Raw genomic sequence first — 18,044 nt, 5'->3', positions numbered from 1 at the left:
ACATATATATATATACAGTACTTGTTTGACCATTGAAAAGATACGTTTCTAGAAAATGGAATAAGAAATGTAATCTGTAAACAAAATGTTTTCCATACTAGTATTATTTGTCAATTAGTTGTACTTGGAAAATCTTACAAATAAATTTCTAGATTGCATAGGAACCTTGGTAAAAAAATTACTTTACTCATCGCTGCGGAGAAAAAACACTTTACCTGGGTGCATTGAAAGTATTGCAGAAAGGAAAAACGATTCATAATGTTCTCCACCTATAAAGCTTAAGAGCAGTCGTGAAGCAGTGACTGCTCAAATTGTGAAATTACACAAGAATTTATCAAATGCTCCAGCTAAATAGCAAATTTGCTCGAGTCTCCTGGAACTATATTCAGTAATTTAACAGGTAATTAAAATGGCCCCAAAGCTAAAGTAACCTTTCCTGGTAAAAGTTTTCTGGTCTCTTACGCTGCGACAGAAATCTTAACAGCTAATGATGAAATGCTGAGCAGTTATTGATAAATGGACGTGTCATATTTGGGTATTTTAAACTCATTTAGTAATATAGGAACATTTATCAAAGGCAGGATTCCAGTCAAGTTTTAAACAATCAATCTGAAGGACTAAGTCCCCCCCCCACACACACAGGAACCAAACTGTCCACTCGTTTACTGAATAATTTATAGACCTTCAGCCTGCCGGGTCAGTGACACATTCAAGGACACAAATTTATCCAATCTTTTTCTTTTACCTTGAACTAATATAAACCTTTATTTTGTCAAGTTATGACCTAAAAGAACTGTTACTTCCTTTTTATCTGAACCCACAAAAACATGAAGCTGCATTTAATAAACATTTGTTGCAATTTTTAAACATAATAAAGCTGCCAAACATTTTTTGGTAAGATCTGCCCACAGTCAGCAAGGTTTAAATACATTTAATTAAATCAAATTCTGAGCGTTTCATTCAAACTTTAAGGATGCATCAATGAATTTACTGCTTCTTGTGCCCCCTGGTGCTAAAAAAATAAAATAAAATCATTGCTGGTTCACTTCAGTTTGATGCGGCCACCCTTGAGAAAATACCAACAAAAGAACAGTCTCTTATTTTTGACATAAAGTAACGTAAAACTTAAAATATATATAATTTCAATACAATTAAAATAAAGTTTTAATAGCCGTTTTGCAAATTCCTGCAATGTTTAAGCTTTTAGAGGTTTTTAACGCCAACCAATTTAGGTTGTATTTAATGTTTTAGTCGACAAACTGTTCTAAAGATTGACTATTTCACTACGAGCACAAGTAACCACAGCCAAATACTGGAGCTCCAATATAAATACTGAACTGTATGTAAATACAGGAAACTGGGGTTTACTTAAAATGACGACAATATCGCATCGTTCTTTTAAAGATTTTATTTCGCAAAGTCCCGTAATGACTATTTTCACTTCTTTTCCACACTCTGCTCAGCTGCCTCTTTGGCTCTCTTGGCACGAACGCCAAAAAGACGAGCGTTGGCTCGGGCCATACGCAGACTGGCAAAGGCCTTGAAGTTCTTCTCCTCCTCGGTGATAACCCGGGCCTTCTCCTTCTTGTGTACCTGGAAAGGACAGTGTACAGCACTCGCGTCAGTTTTCACACAACGCTCAAGTAGCATGCCATATCTTTTGTTACATATTCTGGATTTTGTCACTCTTTAATTTGCAGTGATCAAATGATTTAATACAAATTGTTGCATCCCACTTAAGTTTGTCAGCTTAATTTAAAGAGCAGCCATCAGAAAAAGGGTTCAAATGTTTCATCAAAGTAGTACAGAGATTCCGGAGATTGTCATCATCTGACTGCGGCAGTGCAAAGAAAACCTCTTACTCAGCCTTTTCATTGTTACTGCAAAAAACAAGGTACAACAACTTACAGTTTTGATGGGCATGACTGGACCAATGAGCTGAGTGGCCATCTTCAGCTCCTCCTCCTGAAACAATTGGGCGTCATTAATTTCTCCAACAGTTGAAGTTGGCCATTTATTAACAGTCAGTCTACACAACATGGAAAACTGAAGACTTTTCTAAAACAATCTTATTAAAAATTAACCAACGAGTGCTTGAAGTGGCAATAAACAGCCCAAAATTATGCGTAACTAACAAAAATTAGCCAAAATATAAAGTACCACAATAATTTCCTAGTAAAATTACATAAACCTGAATGAATTACATTGTAAACTTTTACACTACTTCAATGTAAAAAAAAATTATAGAGAAAACTTACAGAGCTGTCTCCCTTCTTGGGTGCAGAGGCCTTCCTGGGGAACAGGATGAGCTTGGAGCGGTACTCCTTCAGGCGCTGCACGTTGGCCTGAAGAGATTCTGTGGATCTGTTGCGGCGACGATGGTCAACTGCAATGCCAATAGTGCGGGCCGTCTTTTTGTGGATTCCAGCCGCCTGCAGGACAGAGCACAGCGCATTCGGGTCTCAACATTTTATCATTTGTATAGAGGGGTTACACGTTTTAAACATTTACAGAAATTTCACAAATAAAGTATTTCTTTAACTTCTGCAAATCAAGATTGATACACTGGCCTAGGTGCTAATGGGTCATTTCATTAATTATACTGGCCAGAGCAACAATTAAAACAGCATTTATATAATACATACTGGCAGCCAGATAACTGAGACAAGCCTTGGCTGGCCAAAGTGTTAACCAGTGGTTATCAATGATTAGGCCGATCACGATAAAGTTTGGCTGTCTCCCTTTCCTTTTTTCAGTTCTCAAAATGGCGGACGCTCGGTGTGGTTTGAGCTCTAGCATTTTTCACACGAAGCTTTTAATAAAAAAAAAAAATTTTAAATCAGTGAACAAGTTCTCAGCTTCTTTTTTTCAGAGAAAAACAACTTTTTACACAAAGGCACGGGTTTCAACCGTGAATTTTGGAGCTTCGACAAGACGGAGGTTTTTCCCGAGGTCGGCCTGTTAGCTTAGCTTCTCAGCGTAGCTGCTTTTAACGATCCAATAACGCGAGTTTGGATCGTTAAAACTGAAGAGCACCGGAGTTGAGTCTTTTGTCATCCAGTGTCTTCAGCAGAAAGAGACAGGAAGAAACGATAAAGCCGATAAATGAAAACGAGGTCAATAATTTTCATTTATAATGCGATTAATTGATTTATTGTTCATCGCGACAGGCCTATCAATGATTACATTTCTAGTAAAGTCCAACCACTCAAATGTGATGCCAAAGCAAGGCTTTAGTGAAAGTCCAGTTCAAGCTAATGCCTCATGAATAAGCGGTCCACAGAGTCTGGGGTGAAACCAATTAGCCATTTAGTTTTTCTCCCACAGCATCAAAAGTACACAAGAGAAAAGATGAGGTGCACGTCGGTAGGAGCACAGAGTCCGAGAAGCACCACGTTCCTTTTCAGCTATTTATTTTTTGAACGGGGTGGGTTGCATGACTCATCATGTAAAGGCAGATTTTATTACTTGTTATTTTTCTGTTTACCATCCACAGAAACTGTCAACAGAACTTCTGGCGTGGAGATAACGACAAGTCGTAGATTACTAAGCATCTGTCATTCCAGCATATAAACAGGTTTAAACCACACAACTAGACCAACAACTACCAAACCTTTGAGTTTCTCCTCTTTTATCCAGTATAACGAAAAGGCCCTAAAAACGGCACCTTTTTAATTTAAACAACGAGTCGTTCCAATTATATTCTCTGCCAATAAAAAGCTTTGTTAGTTTAGTACGTTGGAGAAAAAGTCGCTCAGTTCTAAAAAGCTTGAAAGACAACATTTATGAGAATGTTTATCATCAAAATGAGCTTTAGTTCCAGAAATAATTTTTAAGATGTCTTAAAGGATGTTACAAACATTTGTTTTAGCCACACTTTGTTTCATTGTTTAATTCATTGCAGCTTCTAGGTTGTTGTGGCTCAGGTTCTGGAGAGGCCTATTTAAAACTTATTTCGAACCGATTGCGTTTTTCTATCCAGGTAACAATCCATTTAAGGAAATTAGGTCAATTTGTCCTCCAGTAGTCTAAACCTATGGCAGCATAACAAGACAACCCTAATCCATAAAACTGACAAGCTTTTCAGTTTCCATAATTACAATAATTTTGACAAGACACACATCAACGGCTGAGTTGCATCCCTAAATAATGACTGAACCTTTACCGTCCTTCACCGATGCTTTTGACAATTCTTTGTCCAAACCATCTCCAGATAAGGCTTTGAACCAAAAGTTTCTAATCAAGAATCATTTAATGCAAGTTGTTGGCTTCAGCCTTTCAGTCCAGTTCAAGCAATTTGAGATACTCTTAAGATTTTAAAAAATGTTTTTTTTAACATCAAATGGTTTAAGACCATTTTTTCTGGCAACCAGTACATCAAATGAAGGGTCTGATAAACCTCACAGGTTCCGTTTAACATATTTTACGCCTTTTGAGGATATGACTTCCAGACACGCCACTGGATAGTTTTAGGCCTGTCAATTAACTTCCACTTTTTTAGTTTCTACGGTGTTAAAGCAGCTTTTTAGAAGCCACCTTGTTGGTGGAAATATTAGGCAAGCTGGTTGATTTAACAGTAAATGTTACTATTGGTGGTAGTTATTGTTCTGTTACCAACAGGCTGTTAGTAATGAAATGCCTATAGTTACAATTAAAAAGTGCTTGCAACGTTTCTTGCTTCGAGTTGAGTACATTACATTTTTTCCCTTGAATAACTTGAAAGATCAGTGGAATTAAACAGGATTTGTTTCTGAATGTGATCAGGTGAATTGAACAGCTTTTGACATTTGTGACCCTGTAAGGGAACACTAAATTTAGTTCTTGTTACGATGACAAGAAATTCTGATTTAAGAAAGTTTGACTCCTGAGATGCTAAATGAACTGAAATAAGAGGTGTTAAATACTTTTTAGCTGTACAGTAACACAAAGGAAAATTAAAAGATTACCTTCAGTTCTTCCAAGGTAAAGCCACGTCCTGCACGAACCTTGGTATGGTATCGGACTGTGGGACACCTGACTTGTGGTCTCAGAGGCCCAGACACAGGACGAGGAGCAATACGACGGGCCTTGGCTTGCCGAGCCTTTCGCCTTGGGGTAAAAAAAAAATGTTTAAAAAAGGCATTCGTAACGTTAAATTTCAACAAGACAGCTGTGAATTAAAACTTAACAACATTACCAAAACTACATTTAAAACAGTTGTGCAATAAAGGGAAATAATGCTGGTTTTGGCTGTAACAAAAACTAATTAGTCATAAAATTATTACGCCAAGCAATTTTAATTTATTCTATTTTGTCTGCCTTTTAAATTATTCCTTAAGAAAAAACTGTACCTATACAATTTTGTGTACAACTATAAACTTTGTACATACGGTGATCCCTCTCCTATCGCGGGGGTTACATTCCAGAGACCCCCACAGTAGGTGAAACTCCATGAAGTAGCGGCGTTATTTATTTAATTATTATATCAGTGTTTCCCCTTTTTGTCGGGGGGAGGGGGGGCTGAGCTGCGCACTGTTTGTACAGACAGTTTTCGAGCGGGGGTGGGGAGGGGGTGTTCAGAATGAGGGAGCATGAGCGCTACCTTTAGCTTTTTAGCTAGCACACCTGTATGGTGCGCAGCTAGCCTAGAGCTATGTCAGTGCCGATGGAGAGGAGGGGGGTTCGGTTGGACACAGTTCGGTTTGATAGAGAGGGTGCCCTGCTTGTACAATGGTAGGAAAAACTATACAAGGCTTTATAAACCCTTCACTCTTATGAACCTTTCCCACTCTCTTATAAACGCGTCATATGCTCTTAAACACTTTGGCGATAATGAAGATGATGACGATGAGAGGAATGTAGAGTATGTACAGTACACACAAGATAAAAACTGAGTTTCAAAAACCTGCAAAATGGTGAAGCTGCACAAAGTGAACCACAACACAGTACAGATCAGCGAGGGACTTCTGTGCTGAATAAAGCATCTGGTTGGGTAACAGGCACAGATGACTGCTTTCGGTAATTCTTTTGGCCGATTTTGAGTTTTGTTATTTCAATTTGTAGTTTTGTAAAACGCGAAGACTGAAATTTCTCGTCTATTAGCTACATTTTTGCATCACGAACATAAATTTGACAGCTTACGGGGCTTTTGTTATTAAAACAATGAAGTGTAGAGACAATTCAAACATCGGAAAACACTGTGCGACTAAAAATTCTGTGTAAAGACACACCAGCACCTAAGACAAATTACTTCTGACATAATGTACATGACCAACATGAAATAGTATAATTCTGCATAGGTTTTTACCAAATGAATTATAGCTTAGGCAATAAAAGCATTATTCCCAGCCCATACAACTTTATATGTTACATCAAACTCATCATTTCTTCTATGGCATGATCATAGTCAGTGTCAACAAACCGCTTAAAACATAGTACTCTTTAGCATCATCTTGCAAACAAGGTGATGGAAGCCTATTTAAAACTAGCACAATGCTCACCTGCGGATCTTCCTGGCTGGCTGGTTGAACCAGGTGCGCACTCTTTTCTGCCAGTCTTTGTGGAAATGGGGTTTCAGAATCATTCCATTCCGGCTGGGGGCCATGGTTGCCTACTTCCCTGCAACACAGCGTGACAAACGGGTATAAATCGAGCTGTCATGCCGGCTTGGATAGCCCACTCGATGTTTTCAGCGCTATGCTAACGTCTTAAACAAGAGTCGCTAGCTGCATGCGAGGAATAAATGGCGACTCAACGCTCCTTCGTTAAATTTGAAACAGTCATTGTGTAAATGTATCCGTTAGGGGGTCCATTATTAAAAATACGAATACCAAAAAAATTTATTATAGTTGCAATGCTGTCACCATTTGATCAAGCATTTACACTGAAACATTAGCTGCACAGCTTTTCTACAGATAAAAGTGCAACAATACGCAACTCATTTAAATGCCCAGAAAACACACTATCTTAACATATCAATGATTTTGACAAGAAAATTTTAAATACCGAGGATTACAGTAGATTCTTTTAATTTCTTTTCGGGATATTTTTACATACCTACAAGGGAGGAAAATGGCCGAAAGGAAAAAGGAAGTTGAAAGGCGGTGAATTGTGGGATATGTGAAAAACAGCCAATGAACGAACAGAGTTTTATCAAAGAGTGTATGTGATGTAAGAGCGTTCAACTCTCAGCCACAAAAAAAACTTAGGGCGGTGGATTATGGGATATGCGAAAACCAGCCAATGAACGAACAGAGGTTTTATCAAAGAGTACATACTTGCGAAGATGTCAAACTCAAACTACAAAAAATAACCAAAGGCAAATTTGAATGGTAAAATGTTTTCGTAATACAATGTGAAAGAATTAGTTCCACTGTATATAAACAGACTTTATTCAACCTTTATTTACACCTTTATTTTAGCAGTACCTTGCGATAGACTGGAGACCTGTCCAGGGTGTCCCCCGCCTCTCGCCCAGTAATGGCTAGATATGGGCACCAGTGACCCCCACGACCCGAAAAAAGAAGAATCTGGTAAAGATGATGAATGGATAGTTTATTTACATTTATATATTATATTATATATATAATATATATATTATCTTTTTTTTTTCTTTTGATACATGCAAATGCTTATTGTCAATTACCCTGTGCCGTGTGCTGATGACCACTTGACCAGGTCACCCTTGTGAAAGAGATCTCGATCTCAACGGGCTCTACCTGGTAAAATAAAGGTGATTAATTGATTGATATATTTATTGAGCACAAGTATTTGTTTGAAATTATGAAACAATAAAATTATAAAACAATGGCAAAATGTGATATTAAGCTGTGATTATACTGGTGTCACCTGCTGTGCCAGACTGTGTGACTCCCATTTAAATTTATAATTTAAAGAGTGAACATCTTGAACGTCACATAAATAGTCTAATATTCTATAATCAAGTCTTTCTAATTTGAAACACCTTAATGTTATTCATTCTTTTTTTTTTTTTCGTTGTTGGAAGGTGGAGAGAGCTAATCTTTTATAGATGTTCAAGGCCAATTATTTGATTTAGGCACAAAAAAGTTCTGATTTTTGTATGCATGTTGACACAAAATTTAATTTACAACTGCATTTCTGTATATATTGGTGAATTGTCTCAGTGGCTCAAAATCTTCTTCTTCTTTTGGCTTTTCTCTCTTCAGGGGTCGCCACAGTGAGTCCTCCTCCTCCATCTCACTTTGTCCTCTGCATCCTCTGTCCTCACTTCAACTACCTCCATGTCCTCTCTAACTGCATCCATATATCTCCTCTTTGTTTTTTTCCTGGCAGCTGCACTTCTAACCTCCTTGAACCAATATCCCCACTGTCCCTCCTCTGGACATGTCCAAACCACTGTCCCTAATCTGGACATGTCCAAACCATCTCAGTCTGGTCTCTCTAACTTTATCTCCTAGTTGTTCAACCTGTGCTGTACCTCTGATGATCTCATTCCTGATCTTTTTTGTACACTGGTGCACGTGCACACACATGCGTGTACACACACACTATAGTGCCCCCCACCCCCCACCCACCCCCCACACACACACATTACAGATGCTTCTGACGCTTATGAGTGCAAGCCAGACCAGGGTCCAGTGGGGTCACAAAAATAACAGTAAAAATAAAATAAAATTGAGAGCATTCAAGAGCAGCTTGCAGAGAGGTTTCACACAAACCTTACTAAGTTTAAGAGGCATCTCTTCATCAGGCAACAATACTATCGTGGACTGCGTGGCTGCATGGCCAATGATGAATGCCTTATCCACATTGACTTCTCTGAGAACTTTCCCTAAGTACAGCACTGAAATTCAGTCAGTACAGTTTGGATCATCCCACCAACAGGCCACACTTCACACAGGGGTCATCATGTTGGTGGAACCCAAGAACCAACCTGCTTTACCTCCATTTCACCATTCAAACATGAGTCCAGCTGCCATATGGGAACATTTGAAACTTGCACTGGACTATGTGCAGACCACACACCCAGAGGTGTCTGTTGTGCATTTTTTTAGTGATGGGTCCTGTACACAATACTGGCTGAAAGGAAGCTTTTATTTCTTCAGTACTGAGCTTGACAAGAGAGGATTGAGAGGGACCAGGAATTTTTTCAAGTCCAGTCACAGCAAAAGAGCACCAGATGGTGTCGGTGCTGCCTTAAAGAGATCAGCAGATAACCTTATCAGCCATGGCCAGGACATCAACAATGCTTATGAGCTCCTCAAGCCCTGTTCGAGACGGACACTTCAATCAAATTGTATTATATTGAAGATGAAGCTGTTGAGCAGGCACTGCACAGGATGCCATCCAATATTCCACAGGAACCATGCACGTCCATCAAGTAATTACTCTTGCTCGAGGGGAGATAACATTGTGAGATGTCAGTTGCATGTGTTCCATCTGGAAAGCTTGAATGTGAATGCTGGAACACAAAGCATTTCAGCTTTGTCAGGAAAGTCCCAGCTACTGCGTCACAAGGGCAGAAACAAAACAGTTGGGATGACCCAGAGGTAACAGGGGAGTGGTGTGTGACGAAACCAACGTTCATTCAAATGCATGCACCATGTCGGGATAACCACAAACAGATTCTTCTGGCCTCTACAAGAGGATGTACTGTGGTATCCAATTAATGATGTTCTTGAGCTCATCCCGTGATTCACGTCACATGCAAATTCAGAAAGAGATCTGGGACAGACTGTTTGACTAAAGGATGAAAGAACCACAAATAGCAGGAACAACAGATCAGATAAGAAACCATTCACATTCACTTTAATTCATCAAACTTGTGAATTCAGAGTTTAGTTAACGCTCAATTACCTTTGTTTTAGAGCCGATAGCAATGTACTTTTTTTTAAAACTGCTGATAGCACAGATGGCAGATTCAAACACATATAAAATGATTTTAACATTAACATCTAGTTAAGAGTGTAACTTTGTTGTGATGTCAGTTGTTACTTTGTTAAACTGATTCCAGTGAGAGATTTTGTATACAGCGTTCAGCAGATGCTGTCTTTCGTTTTTTTCTATTCATAAAACAGATCCGTTCAATCTAAATGTGATGCTATTTTTAAGCAATGTTAAATATTACATATCTAGTGTTGTTTCTTTCCTTGTTTGTCTTAATGAATTAATTAAAGCCAATTTTAACTTTATGCTTAACAAGTGTGTTCAATCCTGATACTTGATACATTGTTATACATTTTAGTGTTGACAACAGCCATTTCCATTCTCTTGGCAAAATCCACCATCTGCCCTTCCTGGTTTCTTTCCTTGATACCAAACCTACCCATCACTTCCTCATCCTCTGTTTCCTTCACCAACATGTCCATTCAGGTCTGCTCCCATCACCACTATCTCCTCCCTGGGAATACTCTCTATCACTTCATCCAGATCTTTCCAAAATGTATCTTTCACACATCATCACATCCAACTTGTGGAGCATAACCACTGACATTGTTTAGCATCAGACCTTCTACTTCTACCTTCAGGCACATCACCCTATCGGACACACTTTTCACCTCTACTACATGCTTTGCCAACTCCTCCTTCAGGACCACCCTACTCCATTTTGCTTTCTATCCACACCATGGTAAAACTGTTTGAACCCTGCTCCAATGCTGTGACCCTTGCTGCCCTTCCACTTGGTCTCTTGGACACATAAAACATCTACCTTCCTTCTCTGCATCATGTCAGCCAGCTCTCTACCTTTGTCTGTCATTGTTCCTACATTTAGAGTTGCAACCCTCAGTTCTAGTCTTGACTTTCCTCTTCTCCTTCTGTCCCCTGACACGTTTTCTTCCTCGTGGTCTTCGACTAGCAGTAGCACAATTTCTGCCAGCACCATTTGTCAACAGCACCAGTGGCCGTCGTCGTTAACCTGGGCCTCGACCGATCTGGTAGTTTCGCTTTGATGAACTCGCATTGTAGTTTTGGCTAAAAGGTGTTGCTTCCTGACACAACCCTCACCATTTACCCGGGCTTGGGACCAGCACAAGAGATACACTGGCTTGTGCTCTAGTGGCTGGTTTTCAGTGGCTCAAAATACCTGTAGAAAAAAAAAACTTTCTACAAAAAGATACGAGGCGACAGGGCAACACAGCTCTTTTACGCGTCCTTAATTATAAAGTGAATTTAAAATACCAAGTAAAGCTTTTCAATCATAAATTTTAAACCCTTCATTGGATTAATCATTAATTAACTTCTGCGATCAGCTGATCTTCAGCTGAGGGGAAAGGTCAAGGTGTGCAGAACTAAAATAAGCAAAACGAAGCATCACGCCCCATCAGCAAGTGTACTGTTGACATTTGAGCAAATCTGTGCTAGACTGTAAAGGACAATACAGTTCAACACATTCCAGCATGTTTACTAGATGACAACGATGTTGAGGGGTGAATATACTTTAGGCTTGGGTTCTGAAATAAATAGAAAGACATAAAACCCAAAAATGTTTTTATTAAATTAGTTTGACAGAGCAATTTCTACCATTTATCGCACCTCTGCTCACTTTAATGTAAAAAAGCACCACAAACAAGACCTGATTTTTCAGACAAACCTACAGTTTAGGAGCCCTTTAGATTTCCTGGTGGTTTAACAAACTCTAATCATTTAAGTGGAAGCTGTTATGGAGGATTTGAGATTTTACTAATATTTAGTATTAAAACAAATCCCACAGAACAAGATGAAGGTCACACCAGATGTTAGTAACTCTTTCTACTAATCTTTGACAGCAATTAGAAAACAGTGAGTTCATTCATTTATTCTTCCAGTGATTTAAGAAACGTGTCATAAGCTGCTTGATCCATAAGTTCATCCAGTTCTTCAGGTTTTTCAATTGTCATCTTAATTAGCCACCCTGAAAGACAAGAGTTCAGAAACTAAACGAAAAACCTAATTATTAAAACAAACTATGCTGCCAAAAAACCCAAAGGGAGTTTTTAAAAAAAATTACGAGTGCGTTGTTCTGGGAATGAACCACTCACCGTCTGCGTAGCACTCTTTGTTCACAAGTCCAGGATTTTCTGCTAGCTCTGTGTTGATCTCAGTCACTTCTCCTGTCAGAGGTGAGTATAACTCACTGGCAGCCTTTACACTTTCTAAAGCACCAAACTCATCTAAAATAGAAACGCACACGACAATAGAAACAGCTTATCACACTGCTACAAACACCACTAAATGTCAAGTTTACACTCTGGAATCTTACCCATTTTCTCTAATCTTTGGCCAACCTCTGGGAGTCCACAGTAGACCACATCACCTAATGCTTCCTGCAAAAAACACAACCAAGCAGAGGACACAACAAAGTATTTAATAAACCTAAAAAGCAATTATTTGATCATTTCTGCAATGAACACATATTTAAAAAAAAATCCAATCTTTTTAAACCCATTAATACTTTCATTTCAGACTCACTCTGTAGCTCTTCATTCACTATGCTTCAGATATAAAACATCATTATACTTACTAATCCTGTTTGCATGCAATTGAACTCATTTTAACTGTATACAAGGCCTTTCGTTTTAAACTGATCCTAAATTTACTCCATTTAAATTAAAAGCTCAAAAGTAAAACTTTGAAACAGCTTTTGAAGGCCTGAAAAACTAGTGACCAAGACTACCGTAATTTCTGGACTATTGAGCGCAACTTCGGGTCTCTCTTGTAAATGAGTCCCCGAGGCTCAATGGGATTAACCTGTATAAATATAGGTTGAAATTGAGTGCACCTGAATATAAGCCACGCCCACTAAATAAATTTTTAAAAATCCAATTTGTACATATATAGGCTGCGCTTATCTAAGCCGTGGATGTCCCTATTGTAACAGAAGATATTTACACAAAGATTTTTTTAAACTTTTCATTAAATATGTACTGGTAACATACGCAAATACGTACAGTAAAAGTTTTTTTTCTGAACAGTGCCTGTAACGAGGCTGGTTAAAAATAAATACAGTAGCTTACGCCTAGCTTACGTGCTCCATTTCCTTCTTCGACAGCCAGATTTATCGCCTTTAACTTGAAAGCTGCATCATCTGCATTTGTTTTGTGCGTCTTCCATGAGGAGGGTGTGTTCATGAAGTGCAAAATAACTGACCTGAAGAACTTAGTGAGAGCGCGTTTCATTTACGATCATTCGAAATTTCATTGGTCCACTGTGACCGGATCGGTAATTTCATTGGTCAAATTTTATTTTTTACCTTTATTTATACAGGTAGTCTCATTGAGTCATGAGGACCCACCCCTCAAGAGAGACGTGTATTGGACAGCTATGTGAGCGCCCAGGTGTGACGAAGCTAAATGTTTTGGCGGCAGGAAGCTCGTTAGCCTGTCAAAATAAAAAAAAATCTATAAATTAGCTCCAGTATTTTATAAACCACGGGGTTCAAAGCGTGTGAAAAAGTTGCGGCTTATAGTCTGGTAATTACGGTACTTTGAAACATATCACAAGAAAATCAAGCTCTTTGAGGTCAAAATAGAATAAAAATAGATTTTTTTTATTTATTTGCAAAGTACAACAAATGTATGTTCAGGACCTTTTTCTTCTGAAAGACAGCATTTTGTGGAAACTTATAAAAACATAAAGGACAGACTATAAAAAATAGCAAATGATATAAAGATATTGGGTATACAGATCAGTATATATTAAAGCATTTTACACACCAGTTATTAGTGTTGCCAACATTAGCATAATTTGACTTTATGATCTTAAAGTTTATTTCAAATTACAGGGTCTTAAAAGTGAAAATGTTTAAGGCTTTCTAAGAATATGGAACAGGAAACGTTATTTGTCAATGCGATTTAAAGCTAAATATACCTAGAACAGGCAATATAGCATAAAACATTAACTACAAATGATTTAAAATCAGATTAAAGCTTCATTTTAATATGACACCATTAACAGTATAAACTTAAACGTTCCAAGTAAAAATGTCTGATCTGTTAAAAATGTTACAACTGCTCCCAATCTTCCCATTATTAATACAATATTTTATGCTAGCGATTAGCACATTAGAAGTGTTATTTGCTCATTTTAAAGAAAGAATCAGGAGAAAGATTTAGTTTCTAAACTTTAAAAAGCAGAAAAAAATACTTATCTGAAAAGTAATTTTTTGTTTGTTTTAGCAGCAGAGACCTTAAATAACTTTAGCAGGAGCTGAGAATTTCACAATAGCTCCATCTACTACAACGGGAATAAAACGCCATAAATATCATTTCAATTCAATTCAGTTTATTTATATAGCGCCAACAGAAGTCGTCTCAAGGCACTGAACAGAAACATTCATATATAAAAATAATAATTTAACACTATTTATCTGAGCAGACTGCTTTGAGTTTAACTCTCATCTTGAGCAAGCATGAAGGCGACAGTGGAAAGGAAAAACTCCCTCATGAGGAGGAAACCTTTAGCAGAACCAGGCTCAGGACAAGAGGACCATCTGCTTCTAACGGCTGGGTTTGAGAGGAACAGATACACAATGGCAGGTCAAGAATCACATTAAGATAGAAATAGTATCAAATTAAAACTATTCAATTTTAACAAAACATTTAAGGAAACGAGGTCAGTTTGTCCTCTAGTAGTCAAGCTTAAGGCAGCATAACAAGCCAACCCTAACTATCAGCCTCACGAACAGAAACTGGAAGTTGGTTCAACAAGAGAGGAGCCTGATAACTGAAAGATCTTCCTCCCATTCTGTTTTTGTAAACTCTGGGAACCGTGAGTAAGCCTGCAGTCTGAATATAGGATGGAGCTAGGTTGTTGTATGTCATTTCTCAACAAGCTACGTTCAGGCTGAAGATAAAAGAAGTCCTGCCTCCATTCGCTACTTGGACATCAAGCGTCTGCCCCCAAAATCCCACCTGCCCTCCTCTGCAGCATGGCAGTAATCAACTGTCTGAAACATTAGTCATAAAGCAGTAAAATCCCCTCACAGTGGATCTGCAGGGAGCAAAGTGCAGCCCTCAACTGCGTTTAGATTACGATCTGTTAACAAGGAGCGTCGTAAATCAACCACCTGCAGAGAAACAAATCACAAAAACCTACCTGGGCATAGCTGCTGATACCAACAGTGCCGATCCCCCCGTCCACCTGCACCCACTCGTGCTTCTCAGTGAACTTCAGGGCTGCAAAGAAAACAAATATTTCAAACGCGTTGAAAACACAAAACTTACAAATCGGTGTTATCAACGACAAACTAGACATCTTTTGAACACACAGCCCTTTAAAATAAATAATAAATCAGTGTTCTGCAGCAAGAAAGCGAAACACTTGTAAATAAAAACTGTACTATGGACCACAGCTGCTTTTTGTTATGCAACACCATGCGTGGGGAAAAAATAAGTACAACAAACTGGGCTGTTCTGTGCAGGTGTACTGGTAAATTCCGATGACTGGTTTGGCAGGTGCAGAACTTCACAGTCTAAACTAATGTTCATGCACGCGGTTGTTTTTACAGACTGGGAACGCCTCGGCAGTTTTCAGCCGCTGGCATCAGATCATGCAGGAAAATACAGGCTTGAACCAGATTGTGCACCGTGCAAGATGATGCACAGTGTCAGGAGACCATTTACTACAATCAGAACTGATTGGTGCACGAGACAAAACTTCCAGTTGGAGTTGCTGGTTTTAACCCCTCTTACTCCAGCAGCTCAATAATGTGAATTTAGCCAAAGGACCGACAAGTGGCGGCTCTGAGTTGGTGATAAAGCCGCTCTCGAGTTATCAGTGAACTATTAACTGTCCTATTTGTCGCCATTCCCCGAATGTGTCCGCATGGACTGGTTGGTGGCGTGAACCACTTCACCTCCTGGTTTTACCTGTGTGCGCGGCCGGTGTGGTGCTCAGGGTCCGCCGGTAGCAGCTCCTCCACGGCAGCCGCGCCGGTGAAGGCTGCGGCAGCCTGGGAGCAAAGTTTGCGGAGAGGCACCGCAGGGCTGCTCTCATCGCCATCTTCAGTCGCTGTGGGCCGCGGGAGCGCGCACCATCTCATTTGCGCGTTCACGTAGGCAGAGGCCCGGTGTGCGGGGGTTGACTCTAAGTTTATTTAACACAATAAAAACATTAAATCGTGGAATATTAAAGGAAAATGTGCAGGTGAGATTGGACAACCATCCAAGGTACACGTAGGAAAACTAAGGCCCGAGGGCCAAAAGTGGCCCATTGGATCATCCTAATCTGGCCCTTGGTCCGCCACCCCATCAATGAAATCAAAGCATGCAGCAAAAATACTAAAATCATACTAAAAATACTACTAAAATACTCAAAACATACCAAGTCTGGCATCTTTGAACAAAACATTGAAAAACAATAACAGAATTTTATTTAAAAACTTTAAAACTTGAGGAATGTTAAAACTTTTTTTTTTTTTTTTTACATCAATATATAATATGATAATATTCAGTTCAGTTTATTTATACAGCACCAAGTCACAACAGAAGTCATCTCAGGGCACTGAACAGAAACATTAATGATATAGATAAAAACAATGTTAACAGAAACATATATAAAAATAATAATTTAACATTATTTATCCGAGGAGCAGACAGCTTTGAATTTAACTCCATCACTGAACTCTCATCTTGAGCAAGCATGAAGGCGACAGTGGAAAGGAAAAACTCCCTCATGAGGGAGAGACCTTTAGCAGAACCAAGATCAGGACAAGAGGACCATCTGCTTCGACCGGCTGGGTTTGGTAAGAACAGATACACAATGGCAGGTCAAGAATCACATGTTAAGATAGAAATAGTATCAAATAAAAACTATTCAATTTTAGCAAATCATTTAAGGAAATTAGGTCAATTTGTCCTCTAGTAGTCTAAGCTTAAAGCAGCATAACAAGCCTAACTATAGGATTTATCAGAAAGTCTTAAGCCCAGTCTTAAAACTGGACAATGTGTCAGCCTCATGGATAGAAACTGGAAGTTGGTTCCACAAGAGAGGAGCCTGAGAACTGAAAGATCTTCCTCCCATTCTGCTTTTGGAAACACTAGGGACCGCAAGTAAACCTGCAGTCTGAGAGTGAGGTGCTCTGTTAGGAAAATATGGAACAATAAGATAAGATGGAGCTTGGTTGTTGATATTAGAGGCTAACTGGTAACTTTAAATCATCCCTGAGTGTGTGTGAATAGTTTTGTTTGTCTCTGTGTCCCTGTGATGGACTGGGGACCTGTCCAAGTGTCTCCCATCTCTCGCAGTGACTGCTGGATATGGACACCAGTGACCCCCGTAACTAAAAAAGGAAGAAGTGGGTAAAAGATGATTGATGTATGGAGCAAATGTTCCCGCCTCTTTTTGTTGTTGGGCAGTGAAACTAAAGGACCAACTTTATGGAAGCTACCAACCATGTTGTCCTTTTGGAACCAGAGTCTGCACAATAACTGACCTTTTTACAGTTACGAATGTGCACATGTAAAACTGGGCACCACATGCTCTAATAGATTCAAAGCTGCAGTATTCAAGGTCAGTGTTCAACTATAGTCTTTTGGCCTTTTACACCTTTTTTATTAACTTCATTATTGACTTTTATATACAAATGTACCTAATTATAAATTGGTTTTATTATTATCTTACGCTGTGAGAGCAAAATGTCCTTAACACACAATGTTTCAGGACATCAGAACGACTGCAGATCACGACACATAGAAATGAAGACTAAATGTCGATCCACGTCAACTGTTGATAAACAATGCAAAGAACATCAAACTTGGAAAAACTAATATTTTTTCATAGAATAAAAAGGTCATAGTCAAAGATAGTAACAAATACACAAAAATGACCAATGAAGTTTGACCAAATGTTAGAACTGTAAGAAGGCATGGATCCACCTAGACCACAATGCAGCAGAAAATATTGACTTTGACTTTGCATGCACATTAGCATCCTGAATTGAGAGTAAATGTCCAGTTTGTTTGGTTAAAGGAGTCGGGACTTAAGTTTTACTGGGATTTACTGGGACCAGCTTATGAAGTCTGTCTGTCCAGTCTGCGGTGGAAGTGGTCTCCAGTTACAAGTGCTTGAGTGTGCACCTGAATGACAACCTCAACTGGGGCAACAAC

The 18,044-nt window shown here is 38.9% G+C and overlaps 2 protein-coding genes and 1 non-coding gene across 3 annotated transcripts; all 3 read right to left on the bottom strand.

Moving 5' to 3' along the window:
- Window positions 1-1,393: 1,393 nt before the first annotated feature.
- Window positions 1,394-7,100, bottom strand: rpl13 (ribosomal protein L13). The gene is made up of 6 exons (XM_037695760.1): window positions 7,036-7,100; window positions 6,480-6,597; window positions 4,947-5,088; window positions 2,259-2,432; window positions 1,909-1,965; window positions 1,394-1,593 (listed from the first exon to the last, which is right to left on the bottom strand). Exons 2-6 carry the CDS (start codon window positions 6,581-6,583, stop codon window positions 1,438-1,440), a joined length of 633 nt encoding a protein of 210 aa, XP_037551688.1. The 5' UTR covers window positions 6,584-6,597; window positions 7,036-7,100; the 3' UTR covers window positions 1,394-1,437.
- Window positions 1,754-1,829, bottom strand: LOC119430323. The gene has a single exon (XR_005187909.1). It is a non-coding gene; the product is annotated as a small nucleolar RNA MBII-202 (small nucleolar RNA).
- A 4,385-nt stretch (window positions 7,101-11,485) lies between the features above and the next one.
- On the bottom strand, window positions 11,486-15,966 carry gcshb (glycine cleavage system protein H (aminomethyl carrier), b). The gene is made up of 5 exons (XM_037695752.1): window positions 15,807-15,966; window positions 15,034-15,113; window positions 12,200-12,263; window positions 11,979-12,110; window positions 11,486-11,851 (listed from the first exon to the last, which is right to left on the bottom strand). The coding sequence occupies exons 1-5, from the start codon at window positions 15,937-15,939 to the stop codon at window positions 11,754-11,756; spliced, it is 507 nt and encodes a 168-aa protein (XP_037551680.1). The 5' UTR covers window positions 15,940-15,966; the 3' UTR covers window positions 11,486-11,753.
- Between the last annotated feature and the right edge of the window lie 2,078 nt (window positions 15,967-18,044).

This window comes from Nematolebias whitei, chromosome 2, assembly GCF_014905685.2.
Source record: "Nematolebias whitei isolate Nwh7 chromosome 2, NemWhi1, whole genome shotgun sequence".
Taxonomy (NCBI): Eukaryota; Metazoa; Chordata; class Actinopteri; order Cyprinodontiformes; family Rivulidae; genus Nematolebias; species Nematolebias whitei.
Note: the sequence above shows the minus strand (reverse complement) of the source record. Positions and strands in the feature narration are given on the sequence as shown.